This window comes from Strongylocentrotus purpuratus, unplaced genomic scaffold (assembly GCF_000002235.5).
Source record: "Strongylocentrotus purpuratus isolate Spur 01 unplaced genomic scaffold, Spur_5.0 spur5_scaffold_6, whole genome shotgun sequence".
Lineage (NCBI taxonomy): Eukaryota > Metazoa > Echinodermata > Echinoidea > Camarodonta > Strongylocentrotidae > Strongylocentrotus > Strongylocentrotus purpuratus.
Genome location: NW_022145612.1, coordinates 8,545,727 through 8,562,663, shown reverse-complemented (window position 1 = coordinate 8,562,663; position 16,937 = coordinate 8,545,727). Strand labels below are relative to the sequence as shown.

Genomic DNA, 16,937 nt, shown 5'->3' with positions numbered 1-16,937 from the left:
CATAATTTCTTTTTACTTTCTAATTACGTGAAAGAAATGTTGTGCAAATTATTATTTGAATACCGTTCTATGCTGTTTCTTTTTCTATGCTGATGAACCACATGTACGATACATAATCTGACAATGCAAAATTAATCTTACATGTATTTCTCTCCATTCATCTACCCCTTTTCAAACTATATATTTATGCATTATGATTTTATCTTATTTCTTGTATTTTTTTCTTTACTAGGTTACTGATTCTGAATGAACAAGCTAAGGAAGAGAACCTAAGAAGCCAATGTCTTGCCCAGATACAGAGTTTGACCCGGAGGATTGAAGACTTGCCAATCACTGACAATGTAAGTTTAACTTAAGCTGTACCTTACCTTAACTTGACCTTAACCCTAACCCAAGAACTTTTCTCTATTGTGGTGGTACATATTGCCCAGCAGCATAACAAGCGAAACAATTTTTCCCTCTGGCAAAAGCTTCGTTAGACTTTTGTTGTGAGGTTGAGGGAATGAATCCTGTAGCGCTCTAATTAATCGCATGTATAATGTAGTTGTCTACTATCTGTGAAACGTTTCAGAGTACCAGTCCCTTTGTTGTTGTTGTTATTCAAATACATTTGAAATATTCATTAACCATATTGCAGAATTCAGCTCGATCTTAACTCAAGAGTGAATTGATGACTGGATAAACTGGGCATCAGGCAAATTGAACTCAAAACAACCCACATTTTATGTCATGCTATTAAAAAGGTGAACATGGCTGTGGAATTTGTTTTGCAGTTAAGAAATGTAACCACACACAAAGAGAAGAAAGAAATCTCCATTTTATCCTGTTGTTTACATGGTACAAGGACAGAAATAGAATCCCTGTATGGAATGAATACATCCACTACATGTGCATGTCATGTTTGGTATTCCAACGGACGGACGCAATCCATCAGGAAGGTATTCAGGAATTGACGCAAGTCAGAGATATCATCTATGGAGAGCCAGAAGGGCTTTACAGGGAAGGTTGGGCTTTGTTAAAGAAGAAAAAATTATTTGTGAGCTTTTTCATTCTTTTCATGTAAAATGTGGATGAATATCAAAGAAAAGTATTGCTCTTCAGATGCTCTCATATTTCAAATATTACAAGAACCGGATGAAGTGTTTGGACCAAACTTTCATGTCACATGTTTGTGTAGTCCCTTATACACATTTCTGTGTACAGTGCTTGTGTCTTTCAACAAGATTGAATCAGTTTCTTGTCATGATGATGACTCTAAAAACCTCACGGTATGCGCCAATTCTGTTGTGCCACATAATCAACCTTTTCAGACTACTTTCATACAGTTTCTTACATATTGCAATCGCATGATGACCAAAACTCAACTTTAGTTAACTCCATGAAACATCATATGAATTAATGCCCTTCTGGCTCTGAGCGGACGATATGATACGTAATAGGTTAGCAGGCGGATGAATGTCTCTCTCTGAGAGGTATGTAGAGTGTCTGAAGAGTCCTTGATGAAGAATCTTAATATACTTGCATGAGATAAGACAGACGCCATTCTAGACGACGTGTAGTACTGTAGTGTCATATCAAACTACACATTTCTAGTCCTGACATTGCGTTGTTGGTCATGAATGCAATATGTCTGGAACCCTGCATTATACTGTTTGTTGTAAACTCTAGAAATTGGATGCTGCTTCTACAAAACTCTTATTATTATGAAGTAATGCACAATTTTCTCTTTTGTTCCGAACAAACTTTATGGAAACTGTTCACAACTTGCAAATACATGATCCTGCATAACACAAGTGTTACTTTTGAACAAAATTTGCTGGCTACAAGATAGAGATATGATGAAGATTACTTTATGTTGATTTTCAACAATTATGTCATTTCTTTCTTTGATCCTTAAAGTAGCGATTTTGTTATTAATGCTTGATTCTCATGCAAATTTGAGATTGCAGTGATAAAGAATGATATATTTTTAACCAATCACAGTACTCCCTTCAGACTGACATGTCACGGCGCCAGCTGGAGTACGAAGCACGCCAGCTGAGAGAGCTGATGCAAGAGAGGCTTGGATCTATGGAGGACATCGCAGCAAGGCACCGCATGCGCATGCAGAGGCTTAGTGCAATCGAGTATGAGCTCAGGCAGGTTCAAGAACAACAGCAGCAACATCAGCAGCAACAACAGCAGCAGCAACAACAGCAACAGCAACAACAACAACAGCAAATGTTAGCCAAAGTGTGGGAGCAGGGTGCACAGGTATGTAATAATAAGCCTATAAGTCTGTGTTGGTTTCTGTCCCCATGTAGAGAATAAAATACTGCAATCTTATCTAGACTAGCTTAAATCTGTTTCACAATGTGTTTTGCCACAGAAGAATTCAGTTTTGTTGGTTTTTTGATGTATTTTGATATTCCAAATTGACAAGAGACTTTGTCGCCTACATGTTTAAAGAAAAATAATATTTTTATTTGTCTACAATGATATCTTAAGCATTATGTGGATATGATTTTTATCCTAACATTTATGGAGGTGTTATAACAATTAGATGTGTGGTATGAAGTTTGGTGTCAAAAGGGCAGAGTCCAAAGATTACCCATTATCAGTGAGATGTTTATTAAGTGTAGGATAAAGATCTTTCAACTGTTGAATCATATTTATAATTCTGGAACATTAGAGAACATTACATGTATATTGGATTGTTCTTTTCTTTTCTTTATCTTGACATACAGGCCTCCCTTTCAGATGATGCATTAAGGTTAGTGTACAGCCAGAGCCTGAATGTAGCAGGCGGTGGTACAAACAGCAAGAGATCATCTGCAAGCTCCCATGACTCTAACTCTCATGGCAGTCCTGCATCCCATCGGCGAGCTGCCAGCCTAGTCCTGGATGCTAAAACAGACTTTGGTCTCAGCGGTTCCCCACCGAATGGTCTAAGACCAAACCATTCCTCTTCCAAACAGACTGCTGCCACAGACAGCCCCTATATACACTTGTCAAACGATGGATCAGTCCAAGCAGGTGGCATGCAACAGCAGCCACAGCAGCAGCAACAAGCGCTACCACCTCAACAACAAGGCCAGCAGGCAACGGGTGTAGCTCCACCATGTCCACCAAACTTCTTCCATGGGGCGTGGCCGTTCCTGAACAACCTGCAAGCGGGCGGAGCACTGAATGGAGAAACTATGGAACAAGTCCTGGGGAAGATACCCTTTGGTGTTGCTGGGAGTGGTAATGGTGGTGGGAGTGGTGCAGGAAGTGGAAACGGGGAGCTGGAAACGTCTAGCGTCATGAGTTTTGGATCATCGTCTTGCTCCGGTACCGGCACGAGGAAAGGATCTGCTGCAGGTGCTAATAACCAACAACTCGGTGTCAAGGTAATATGTTTGAAAGTACATGCTTCTTATTTAGGTTTGGTGCTCATGAAAATGCTACTCTGCAATATGAAAGTATTGAAATTGCTATCGCAATTAATGATTTGCCTTCAATTTCACTTTAATAGATACACTAGATTCATTTCCTAGGTTGAAAGAAGGAATGTTAAATGTACTTTATATGTCTCTGTTATGTTTGATTTGCATTGTATGATGAAGAATTAAAAATAATTTCTTCTTCTTCTTCTTCTTCGCTATAAGTACAGGCCACCCACGGGTGTATTCTTGTACTGTTCCTTATTGTGGTACATTACTACTACATGCCTCATAGTTCTCCCAAATGTTACTGTCTATATTTGTACTAAAACGTTCCTATGTCACAATGTAAAAAACATGAACAGATATGACTCTATTCTGGTATTCTTTCTTTCCTGTATGTCCTGTTATTTTTTTCCCCATTTATTACCATGCTTCATACTACTATACCCTTACAATGTAATCATATTTCTTTTATTTTACATCACTTCCTTTAGGTTGGGTTTGTGTACTCCTTGCTCTCCATGTTAGGGTCACATGACCGAGATGACATGGCAAGCACACTACTTATGATGTCAAGGTCTGCGGATAGTTGTCTAGCTATGAGGCAATCGGGTGAGAAATTTAAAAAATCTGAGACTGTATGTGAGCTAGAAGCATTGTAGGTTGATGTAAAATTGTGTCAATGAAGGAGGAATCCCAAAGGCCAGGACCATTATTGGTAGTGAATTTGATCAGAGACCAATATTCTTATTCCATAGCCCAAGTTCAACCTAGCTGAACTTGGTCCCCCACCTCATGGAAAGCCAAGGGTTAATATCTATGTTCTATGTTAACTTATTTTGGGATACTGCAACAAAATGAAAGAGCTAATTTATTTTGGTCATGAAATGAGAATGAGAAATAGTGACAAGTTTTTGCCTAGTTACAGAATCATGGCAATTTGTCCAGGTTGAAGAGGTTGATGGCACAAAATAGTTGTTGGACTAAATATATCAACGTAGGCAAGATTTAAAAGAGTCAAAGGGCCAAGAGGAATGTAATCTTGAAACTGTATGCCCATCAAAGATCATAAGGAAAACTCCATTAAGTATGTTTGAAATGTAAATGTACACTTTTAACTATATGCATATTATATACATGTATATGCTTTTTTAAAAGGATAATCACTCTTTTCAAACATCTGGAAGATCCCTGAAACTAAATCACATACTCATTTATATAATTGTTGCTCTCTTTGCTACTAGGTTGTATACCCCTTCTGATCCATATCCTCCATGGGACGGACCAGGAGTCTGTCCTGGGTAACTTCAGGGGGAGCCAGAAGGCAAGAGACTGTGCTAGCACAGCCCTTCATAACATTGTGCATCTCAACCCTGATGAGAAGCGACGTAAGCAGGAGGGGCGTGTCCTTCGTCTCCTAGAACAGATAAGGACCTACTGTGACTCCCTGGTGGAGGCCGAGACTAAGGAGAGTGGTGAGTTACCCGGGTGTCTCTTTTTTTTCTGTCTTTACAGATGATGAAAGATATTAATTCTAAGATGTACTTGCAGCATGTCTTTGAAAAGGGAGAGTATGGTTACAGACTCTTCCCAACAAAACAGAAGAAAGTGTAGTATATTGACTATTTTTACTGTTATTGCTTCAATCAACACAAGTTTTACAAAATTCTAATATTTTGAAATTCTTTGTGTATGTTTTGTCCTAAAAAGTCAACTTCATTTCAATCCTCAAATTCTCCAAATCCAGTCGAGATTATTGCACCCATGTTGAGCAATTCTAATTGCAGTGTTGATGCTTAAAGAATCTAAATGAAGTAGAGGATTGAATGGAAGATTTTATCCCAAAAAATGTTTGTTGTAGTCAAATACCCTATACGTATAATGAATATACATGGTTACAATTTTTTTTTTTTTAAAGATGCCACAGTGACAGTGAACCATAATAATATTATTATTTTGATCTATTCTAGTTTCTAACCTTTATTCTGTAATTTTATCTTTGACAGCTTCAAGTCAGAATGCTCTACCAATCGATCACAATCCTGGTCCTGCCATGGCTGCTCTCATGAAGCTCTCATTTGATGAGGAGCATCGCAGTGCAATATGCCACTTAGGTAAGGGTCTTATCTATGGCACACCTTTAGAGATAAAATACCTCACCACTTTACTTATTATCATCTAGAAGTGATAGACTACTAACAATTAACACATGTTCCCATAGCTGACACTTTTAAAAGTGAAACAAGAACATGTCCGGAGTCTAGACATGTCCGGAGTCTAGACATGTCCTCATAGAGCTCTCATTTGATGTGGAAGATCACAGTGCAATTTTCCACCTTGGTAAGAGTATTATCTGCAGCACACCTTCAACTACTGGTTCATGTAGGATTTCACCTCTCACACTTTTAAAGACAAGGAGTGAGATTTTCAATGCCACCTGTGACCTCAGTAAATGGATCTTTCCATATGCATCCCTTCAGTACCACATGCAACGTTTTCCAACCTTTAAAATCATTTTTAAATATTTGAAGGGTGTAAAGGTTTATGAAGATTGCTCTTAATTAAATCATAAGAATACAAATTAAAGAATGTTTTTGTTTTGTAGAGTTTTGGGATTGTAGGAAGTGAATCATGATCAGAAAAGAAGTGGACATTAAACTTGTACCTTGGGGTAAATGTGGGCTCAAACTTTTTTTAATTTTTTTAATTGCATCTAAAGAGTAAAGATAAACTTTCAGTCTACTTGGAAATCTGAAAAGAAATGGAAAATATTAGATGAAGCTGTACAATTTTGAAGTGGGACCATTTTATATTGTTTGTTTTCCTTTCCTGCAAGTATATTACTTTGAAATCTATGGTTGACACTATTCACTGATGAGTGATACAAGTCAATTAATTCCTAAATTCTTACTCAGCCATCACTATGTTATTTGACTGTTTTATCAAATGTTCATTTAAAATCACCAAAACTCATTTTTGTTTTTCTTTTTCTTCATTACAGGTGGCCTTCATGCAATAGCTGAACTCTTGCAAGTAGACTATGAGGTTCACGGAAGCAGCAATGATCAGTACACGGTCACTCTCAGACGGTACGCAGGAATGGCCCTCACCAACCTGACATTCGGAGATGTCACCAACAAAGCCCTTCTCTGCTCCATGAAGGGGTGCATGAAAGCACTAGTAGCCCTACTGAGTGCTGAGAGTGAGGACTTGAGACAGGTAGCAGCTAGCGTCTTGAGGAATCTCTCCTGGAGGGCAGACATGGCCAGTAAGAAGGCTCTCAGGGAAGCTGGAGCGGTTGTTGCGTTGATGACGTGTTCCCTGGAAGTGAAGAAAGAATCAACCTTGAAGAGTGTCCTAAGTGCATTATGGAACCTGTCAGCGCATTGTACTGAGAACAAGGCAGACATTTGTGCTGTCAATGGTGCTCTGGAGTTCCTGGTGAGCTCTTTAACTTACCGAAGTCCCACTCGAAACTCAGCTGTTGTTGAAAATGGTGGTGGTATTCTACGGAATGTTTCGAGCCACATCGCAACGAGTGAAAAATACAGGCAGCTTTTGCGGAAACATAATTGTCTACAAATATTGCTTCATCACCTCAAGTCATCAAGCCTTACCATTGTCAGCAATGCTTGTGGAACTTTGTGGAATCTGTCTGCCAGGAACAAGGCTGATCAGGATCTCCTGTGGGAGCTAGGTGCAGTCAGTATGCTCAAGAATCTTATCAGCTCCAAGCATAAAATGATTGCCATGGGAAGCTCTGCTGCTCTGCGGAATCTCATGGCATCACGTCCTGATGTCTTGGCCACAGCAGATGGTCAGAAGGAGGGCACACCTGGACTCCATGTCAGGAAACAACGAGCGCTCCAAGCAGAGATTGATAAGAACCTCAAGGACACTTACGCCGAGATGGAAGGTAGAACTGACCAACATGGCTTGCTTCAAAGCCAACAGCGTGCCTCTCTCAGGAACCGGGGCCATAGATCTCGGCAGCAGCAGCACGGTCCCGACTACTCGCCTGTCCCTCAGCGTATCCCCATCTGGAATCCCAATGCCACCCCTTTACCAGATTCTCTTATGAACAGCCAACAGAGGGCGCATTCACCAAGCAATAGACATCATGGGAATATGATAAACTCACCTGAAACTTGTAGCGATGATCAATCCTTTCAAGAAGGGAAGACAAAAGACAGTGAAGGTCAAAGCACCAGCAGCCAGCCTGGATCTGTTGAGAATAGTCCTGGAAGACCCCACGGAGCAAGCAGGATAGCACAGGTAAGGAAGTCTCATTTAGAGTAGTCAGCTATAGTATAACAATACTTAATTTGAATACTTTACCCTCAAAAGATTGAAATTGGAACTATAGTTTTAATTTCTTTTGCTAATTCAGATCGGTATGAACTTCTTTTGAATGAAATTCTTGACCAATAATACCTGTACTAACAATTAGAATGTATCCCTGCAAGACAAATCAAAGTAATGGCAGCATACCTGTACTAACAATTAGAATGTATCCCTGCATTTAATAGCATTTATGGAATTATTGCTACAATTTGACATACTAATGCATAAATGTCATATGTTGTATTTATTTTCCAATCATATTAAAAAGACAAATAACATATGACATAAAACGAAATGAAACATAACAGAATTAAAAAAAAAAAATTACATGTGTATATAGATTGCTTAAAAATGATTGGCTGGATTGCCCGTTCAGTGTCATAAAAATATATGACACTGTTCTTCCTGGGGGTCCAGGTACAATTAAAAGAAACATTACGTAAATAGAAATTTTAAAAATAATGCACAAGCTGCTGAGTATAACACTTGCATGTCCTCTTTCGTGTTAACCAATGAAACAAAACAATTAAAAGCAAGAAAAGGCTATACATTTACAATTGCTGAGATTTGCGGATAATATGTCTTAAATACTAAAGTGAAAACATAATGAAGGCATTTGAATAAGTATATTTCATTGCAGATTCAGAAGCGAAGAGTACCTCTCTATCATTAAATTACTAATTTTATGATACCAGTGTAAAAATCCCATCTTGTCATATTTGGCATGATATATTAACTTTTTTTGTGAATAATAAACATAATACAATATTTCTTAAAAAACTGAAAATGACATGTATGAGAAGTTAATGTATGATTTTTTTTTTCCACTCTCATTCTTGAACACAGATCATGCAGGAAGTAGCTCAAGATGGTCTTCCAACTGACTCCAGCTCAGGCAGTGAGAGTCCACGTCGAGAGTCCCTTGAAAGCAGACTCCAATCTAGAAATGGCCACCAGCAAAAACCAACATGTCCTCGCTCTAGTTCTTTCACCCACATGCCACCAGAGGGCTCCAATCTTTCAAGTCGGTCCAACTCCTACTGCTTTGGGTTTGATGGAGGGCATGGCCTTGTGGCGAGGAGGTCATCTACAGAAAGCATAAACAGTATTTCTAGTGATATTTTCCCTGCTGGTATCCATGAACGATTGGCCCAGAATCGATCTCAGATGGATCATTCTCAATCGGCGGACAGCTCCCTCAACATGCACGGGACTGGGCGGAGCCTTCAGAACACTACAGCATTAGTGCACTCTGCAGATGAGGCTTTTGGTACCAACATGGACTCGACAACGAATTACAGTTTAAAGTATTCTGAGGAAGATCTTCCACCAGGGATGCATAGCCCCAAGAGAACAGCTCCTGTAGAGCATCGATGTAAAGATGGAAACTCGCAGCATAGCAGCGTTGATGGAGAGCAGAGTGAAGAAGGTTTGTCCCAGCCATGTCAAAAGTGCAATTCACCTCATAGACCTCGCGAAGGATTAGCCATAGGAAATTCTTACCCGGCCAGTCAACAACAGAGGCCATTCCCACAACAGTATTCAGACCAGTCAGTATCTTCTCATCACAATGTGATCGATCCAATGCAAGGATCAAGTATGTACTCAAACATGAATGACCATGAGCCTTTCGCAGAAGAGGATGAAAGACCCACTGACTTTTCTCAAAGATATGCAAATGATATGTCACATGGGGACGATGCAGAGAGTTTTGGTTTTGTCCAGACATCTTTGGAGACCAATACAGGTGGGACTGTGTACATGAGTAGCGAGGAGCCAGATGTGCGTGATAGTAGCTACAACGCGTCATCAAACCAGGAGATTCCTTCAAGTGTGGTGTCTCAGTTTGGATCAGAGCATGGAGGATCAAGGCACTCTATTGCATCAAGCCATCATGAGGATGAAGAGGAACCACCATGCAGCCATGATGACAACACGAAGACATACTGTGTAGAAGGTACCCCAGGCCCAATATCAAGGTGCTCCTCCCTCAGTTCTCTTGATTTAAACGAGGAACTGGATGAGGTTGAGAAAACTAAAGATGACAGCGCTCATTCACCTAGCAATGACCTGCAATCCACTACACCTCCAAATGAGCCTACTCCTGAAAAGGTGACAAATAAGCAAGTTTTGCTACAGCTTCCATCTGATGTTCACCACCATGACGAAGTCCAGGAAACCCCTCTGGTCTTTAGTCGATGTAGCTCCGTGTGTTCACTCAGTAGCGATGATGTCCCAGACATCTGTGATGATGTCAGCTCCATATACACCAATAGTCGTGCAGCTAGTGGTTTTGTGAGTCCCAGTGAGCTGCCAGACAGCCCCAGTGATACAATGCCACCAAGTCCTAGAAGAACTTCTCAGAGTAATGTCAAGGTAGATCTCCTAAATGCTCCCAAGCTTCCCGAAATGGAAGAAAAACCCACCATGTATGCAACTGAAGGAACGCCCATTGATAATTCCTGTGCTACAAGTCTAAGCGCTCTGACAATTGATGGCGATGTCAAAGCTACTGTTGCTAAGCGTCTTTTACCACCCAAAGGAAACGAGGGAAGTGAAAATGTAGGAAGTGAAGACAAAGAAATCACTGATGAAAAGAATGTTGAACCAAGTGGGAATGAGTTTTCGGAACAAGAGCAGAGTCTCTTAGATGAATGCATTAATGCAGCAATGCCAGTGAGAAGGAAGGGAATACCAAAACCAACAAAGTCCAAAAGTAAGAGGGAGATCACCAGCAGGAAGATACCTGTCAGTCACAAGCCTTCGTCCAGTAAGCATGTCAGTTTTGAGAAATCAAATGCTGCACCACCCACTACCATGCAGGATTTGCCGAAGCCTTTCTGTACAGAGGACACACCAGTGAATTTTTCTGCTGCTACTTCACTCAGTGATCTTAGCATTGATGACATTGAGATTGAGAGTTCATCAGATGGAAAACTAATGATTGCAAACCCAGACAGGAGTGCATTGGAGAAACCTAGCGGTATTGAATCAGACAATCAAGTACGAACCTCTGGGGATCTTTTGCATTGCATGGACGATGCCAGGTCTGAAACCAACTCTGTCACCAAGGAGGCAGAGGATTCCATGCTACAGGAATGCATCAACTCTGCTATCCCGAGATCCAAGTCTTGCAAGCCTCGTTCATCGCTGCTTGCAAAGCACAGATCACCTCGACAAATCGGAAAGTTCAGGTCGCCCAAAGGTGTTGCACCTCGAAAGAGACTGCCAAGTGCAGATGTGCGACACAAGAGCCCGTCTCCCATCCCTGAGATGAGCTCAGATACCAGATCTACTTCAAGCCAAGAACGAGGCCAGGACTGGGGTAACAATCCATCACCGCCTCCTGATACTGTTACCACATACTGCATGGAAGGAACACCTGGAATATCCAATGCTACATCCTTAAGTGACCTTACTTCTCCTATTGATTCTGAAGACGTCAATGGAAACATCACTTCTCAAAATTTACCTCAGAACAGAAGTACCTTAGGTGTTGGAGTCAGCAGGGGGAGTACTCCATCCGATACACCCCGTGTTTTTGCAGTTGAAGGCACACCCATCAATTTCTCATGCAATGGCTCACTAAGCTCTCTGAGCTGCGATGAGGATGCAGAACTTACTGAAGCTAAAGCCCAAATGAAGGAAGTGAGTAAAAGAAATCAAGCAGGTGGAGGTATGAGTAGACAACAGACTGTGATACCCAAGCAGAGAGCATCCTTCTCAAACCCGATAGAACAAGTTCAAAGTCCTGAAAACAAGTATTACAGCATGGATGATTACCATAATGCAGAAGCTTCTAAGAGTGCAATGTCCCCTCTTGACTCTCCGAGGGTGTTTGCTGTGGAAGGTACCCCTGGGATTATATCCAGGGCTGACTCTCTCAGTTCTCTCAGTTGTGATGAAGAGGATGCATCACCAGCGGTAGAAAAAAGTGCAAAAGAGAGACTTGCAGAAAAGACACGTACATCCAGGATAAGCGGTAGCAGAATGAATCACCTAGGTGAGGGATCTATGGCTATGAGGAGACTGAGCTCAGAAGAGGCACCTCTAAGCTATGCTGTTGAAGATACCCCAACTTGTTTTTCCCACAATTCAAGCTTGAGTGCATTAAGTGACAATGATGAGGAAGAGCGACCAGACCTTACTGAGCAGTGGCATGATGATGAAGAAAGTCAACCACAGAGGTCAAGTGGGGGTGCCAATGGAATCAACAAGGATTCCAGGAGGGTGTTTGCAACAGAAGACACCCCAGTCTGTTTTTCAAGAAACAGTTCTCTTAGTTCTTTGGATGCAGAATCTGATGGAGATGCTGCTAGTGAGCAGGCCTTGCTGGATGAGTGCATCACATCTGGCATGCCACAGTCAAAAGTCAAGAAGCCTGTCAAGAGGATAAATGGCAAGATTATTTCAGGTGGTCCATCATCTATGGAAGATGATGACAGTTCTCCAGCCAATCAGGAAAATGAACCAAAACCTGTTAGAAAGGGTCCTAGAATCACCAAACCCTCAGCCAGTGTGGAAGAGAAATCTGTTAATGAGGAAGAGGAGGGGCCAAAAGGAGTTAAAGGTGGCAAGAAGATCTACCGAAGTCCCATTACTGGCAAGATACGATCCATCACACCACCTAAGAGTGTACTGCCTCCTAAAAGTCCTTCATCAACTAGGGGTGGCCTTGCTAAGGGAAGTCCAACTACATCAAGAGGGAGAGGTGCTATTCGAGGTGCCAGAGGAGGTTTTGCTCGCAGTGCTTCGACCACTCCACCTAGGAGTTCCACCCCAACTGGTAGAGGAACTCCTCCCAGGACTACCACACCTCCTCGTACAACATCACCTATGACAGCAGGGAGGACCACAACACCTCCAAGAACAACTTCACCAAGAACAACTTCACCAAGATCTGGAACCCCACCAAAGCCTAAGGGCTCAATTGCCAATAAGAGTATTACCCCTGTGCGAAATGCCACAAATGGAGCCCGTAGCATCACGCCACCAAGGCCTGTCAGGAAATCCTCTGTTGATTCTCAAAAAGATGGGGATGCAAAGAGTGAAACTTCTTCACGTCGATCATCAAAAGAAAGTATCAGTAGTATCCCTAAACCTAGACAAATAAAGCCCCAGAGTACTCAAACCAAAACCTCACCCAACAGTTCAACCTCGCCCAAGCCACCTTCAGGTCGTGGTTCTCCTGCTGGAAAACCTCCACTCAGCACAAGTAGATCGTCAAGTCCGAAATCAAAGATGCCAGTGCCTTCAAGATCAAACAGTCCTTCTACAAAATCATCTGGTTCTGTCACTACTCCAAGAAAACCTCTGAACAAAAGCCCATCTAGCACCAAAGCTAGGGATGAATCTCCTACTGATGCTGAGGAAGTGACTTCACAGATGAAAAGCATGAATTTAGAAAGTAATGGAAGTTCCCCTGATTTAGATGATGGTGATCGCCCAGTCCTGCTCAAACAATCAACATTTACAAAAGATAGTGCATCACTTCCTGAACAAACCCCTGAAATGAATCCTGTAAGTGGAGATGAGAAGGTCCTGTCTCCTGTGCAGTCAGAAGAGGCCCCATCAGTGACTGAAAGTGAATCCAGTGTGTCTTTGTCAAAAGGTGGATGGAAGAAGACTGGTAGTGGCATCCAGGGGTCACAGGAGAGTAAAAAATCTTCCACAGGAAATAAACCAGTCAGTAAGACCACTGGTGTCTCAAAGATTACACCAAGGAGGACCGGTTCCCCAGGACTGAGGACACCTGCTGCAAGGTCCTCATCTCCTGGCCAAAGGGTAAATACACCTGCAAGGAGGTCAGAGTCGCCTTCTAGAATGTCTTCTACATCTCAGCGCTCAGAATCTCCTTCCAGAGCATCAACAACTTCACAAAGTTCAGTGTCAAAGCAAAGGACTACTCCACAAACAAAGGGACCAGCATCCACGCAAAGGAATAATTCTGCTACTTCCAAGATCAACACAGGCCTACAGAAGTCTGGTGGTATGAGTAAAAGATCAGCTTCCCCATCAGGGGTAAAAACAAATCCAAATGTGAATGGAACCCATGCCAGTACACCCCCAAAGTCTACAGCCAGCAGACCTAATACAAGACCAACTAAATCTGGCAATGCTGGAGTCAGAACAGGTCCTCCAACTACCAGGGTAGCCTCTGCTAGTCCCAAACCCTCAGGTGCCTCTGCAAGAGCAGTGCGCAACAAACCAGCAAGTAGGCCTTCATCTGCAGAAGGGTCCAGGTCACTAAGTGGAAATAATTCATCTTCCAAGGAGACCCCTTCTCCACAAACACCATCCAAATTTGGCACATTCACAAAAAAGAAAGCACAATCCAGTGTTGAAACATATGACAAGAAAGAAACAGAAAGAAATTCAGGAGAGAGTGACAGTGTGAGTAAAAGTGATCTTTCATCTGATGATCAGAAAAGTTCACAGCTGAAAGCCAAAGATTTGTGCAAGGAGCTGAACATACCTGTAAAAAACTGTGGAGGTAAAATTGTGTCTCCAACGCGTGAGACTGCAGAAGGTGATGGTATCTGGATGAAAAGGCCTGAAGATGAGGTAAAGGACTGTGCATCTGTCAGTATTCACTCTTCATCACGTCACAGCAGCTCATACAGTTTGAGCAGCATTTCCACCAATCATCAGGTTGGTAGCCTTTCTCGACAGAAATCAGCCCAGCCTGAATTACCTAGCTCAAAAAAGTCACCAGCAGTCAATACAAGGAGAAATATTTTTTCATCACTTAATAAAAACTCTAATTCCAAATCATCCAGTAAATCCAGTCTAGACTCATCGAAAAGTGGAGGCAAATCAACACCTAAAATGACATCCAAGCAGAAGCATGAATCAGAAGCAAAACCAGAAGAGAAAAAGGACAAAAAATCAGAAAAGAAGAGATTTTCTTTTCTCAAATTGAAAATTGGTGGAAAGAAATCTGACAGTGACAGTGAAGGAAAGGGAAAGAGCAAAGGTTTTTTCTCCAAGAAGGAAAAAAAGTCGCCAAAAAACTTGAAGGTTCAGACCAAGAGCAGGAGTGAATCAGATTCAATGGCTGAACACGTCCTTCCAAGCCCTCCACTTGCTGAACTAGAACCTGATCTTAATATGAGTGGGGCTGATCTGAACTTTGACAGGCATCTGGATGAGCTGGAGGCGTGGAATAGTGACAATGATATTGACAATGAAGTTATGCCTGATGAGTTTGTTGAATGGGACAGCGGTAGCGATATCTTTAAAGAAGAGATGCCGGAGGAATTCATTGAAAGCTGCTCAGAAGTAGACACCGATCCTGCTACTCCACTGAGTCCTGGCGTTACAACTGGACCGGGAGGAGGTAACATTCAGATCGACCCAAACAGACAGCGGGGAGGCTTCTCCCCACACTCTGAAACTGGTAGCCTTTCCCCAAACGGGCTATCGGGGGACTGTATGTCCCCCGTAGATGAGGGGGATCTTTCCATGGAAGCAGAGGAGCAGTACTTCTACTCTGAAAACAGACTCAATTCTTTCATCCGTCTTGATGACACTAAAGGTGAAACGAGTGACACGTTCGGTGAAGGAGAGCTGAGTATAAGTCGGAATGTCCAGAACCAGCGTAGCCGTAGCCTATCAGACACCGCCGTCGAGCAATCACCACACAGACCTCAGAGGTTAAAGCTCCCCCAGAAACCATTTGGTTTCCATCAGAACGACGCTTCTCCATCTTCCAACAATGTCGTACCTGTCTTGGTATCGCCCTATAACTACAGTCCAAACCCAAATCGGAAGGGGGAGATCGACACCAACTATTCAGGGATGGGGTTTCACAAAGACGATAGCAGTCGGAGTAGTTCTGAGGTTGTTAGTCCTACAGGATCTACCAGAGTAACTACAGTATAGGAACTTATTCTCTGTATTTATACTTTCAAATGTTTGACATCCTGCCCTTTACAATGTTTTTAGATTTTACAGATACACGTAGAGTTTATCGATGATGCTTTTGAGCAGCTCTGTTTTTCTTAACAACTCAAGTCAAATGAAGCAGTCATGGGACAAAATATTATACCTAGAAAAGTTACTGTTCTTATTATTTTTGTGGCAATGTCTATTTTTACACAATTTCTTTTCTCTCTTTCCCCATTGCACTTGTGAAAATGTCTAAATATTTTTAAGGTCTTGATATATGGCTACCCAATATTATGGTAGCTGATTTAAAACATGATTCACATTCATCATCAATTGATTACCGGTATATTTCATTTTGTACTTCAAAACTCAATTATTTAATTAGATAGTGTCAATTATTCATGATATCAATTAAGATGTTTTACAACTCCTAACAATTAATTTTGCAAAATATTTATCGAATGTTTGTCTTATCTCACATGGAGGACAATCAACCCATTTCTTTGTATACTTGTTTATGATATCTTCACATACATAAAGTTTTCCAATATTTGTTAGATGTATGTACACAAATGCCAACAATTTGTTTAGTTTACCTTGTATGCAATCATTTTATTGAAAAGGAAAGAAATCTAAACAAAGCATCGGCTGTCAATGTAATAGAATATATCTGTTTGTATCTATGCAAATGAAAATACAGTAAAATCAGAAACTTTCCCAACATGGAAACTTTGCGAAATGTTGAGGATATCAATCGAACCCGTCACAAATTTTACAAACATTTCATGCACGCGAAAGTTTCTGGTGTTACAGTAAACGGATATGTGACAGAAGCACATTTCAATCCGTGCATGAATTATGTTATTTATTGCTGAGTAGTGCTTTTTCATTTGAGGTTTATAACGCAAACCATTTACTTGCTTTGTCAGGCTTTATTTTGATAAGTTAGTATAGTGACTAGTGACAATGAACAATCATTTGGTTCTGTTCTCAACGAAGAGAAGAAAGTTGCCGAAGCTTAAGTTTACGATCTTGATGTGCCCCATGCGCTTACTGGAAGACCAACTTGAAGTATATCTACTATTATCATGTGATGTAGTGTCAATATTTTGTACATGCAAATTATTAAATATTTGTTTTCCAAGTGCAAGTATTTTCTTTGTTTCAACTTTAAATGCTCTTCAATGGAGTCATAGAACTGACCTGATTAAGTACTTCATTTTATTCAGTGTAGAGAAAGAGGAAGGAGAGAAACTATACGCAAAATACATGTGCAATGTGTCGAACTAGATTTGA

General features: G+C 41.2%; 1 protein-coding gene across 1 annotated transcript; it reads left to right on the top strand.

The window, feature by feature from the left end:
* The first annotated feature begins 236 nt into the window (after positions 1 to 236).
* Positions 237 to 15,835, top strand: LOC578083 (adenomatous polyposis coli protein). Its single transcript, XM_030973579.1, has 8 exons — positions 237 to 341; positions 1,984 to 2,253; positions 2,727 to 3,371; positions 3,902 to 4,019; positions 4,652 to 4,882; positions 5,414 to 5,521; positions 6,409 to 7,682; positions 8,598 to 15,835. The coding sequence occupies exons 2-8, from the start codon at positions 2,002 to 2,004 to the stop codon at positions 15,633 to 15,635; spliced, it is 9,666 nt and encodes a 3,221-aa protein (XP_030829439.1). The 5' UTR covers positions 237 to 341; positions 1,984 to 2,001; the 3' UTR covers positions 15,636 to 15,835.
* Positions 15,836 to 16,937: the final 1,102 nt, after the last annotated feature.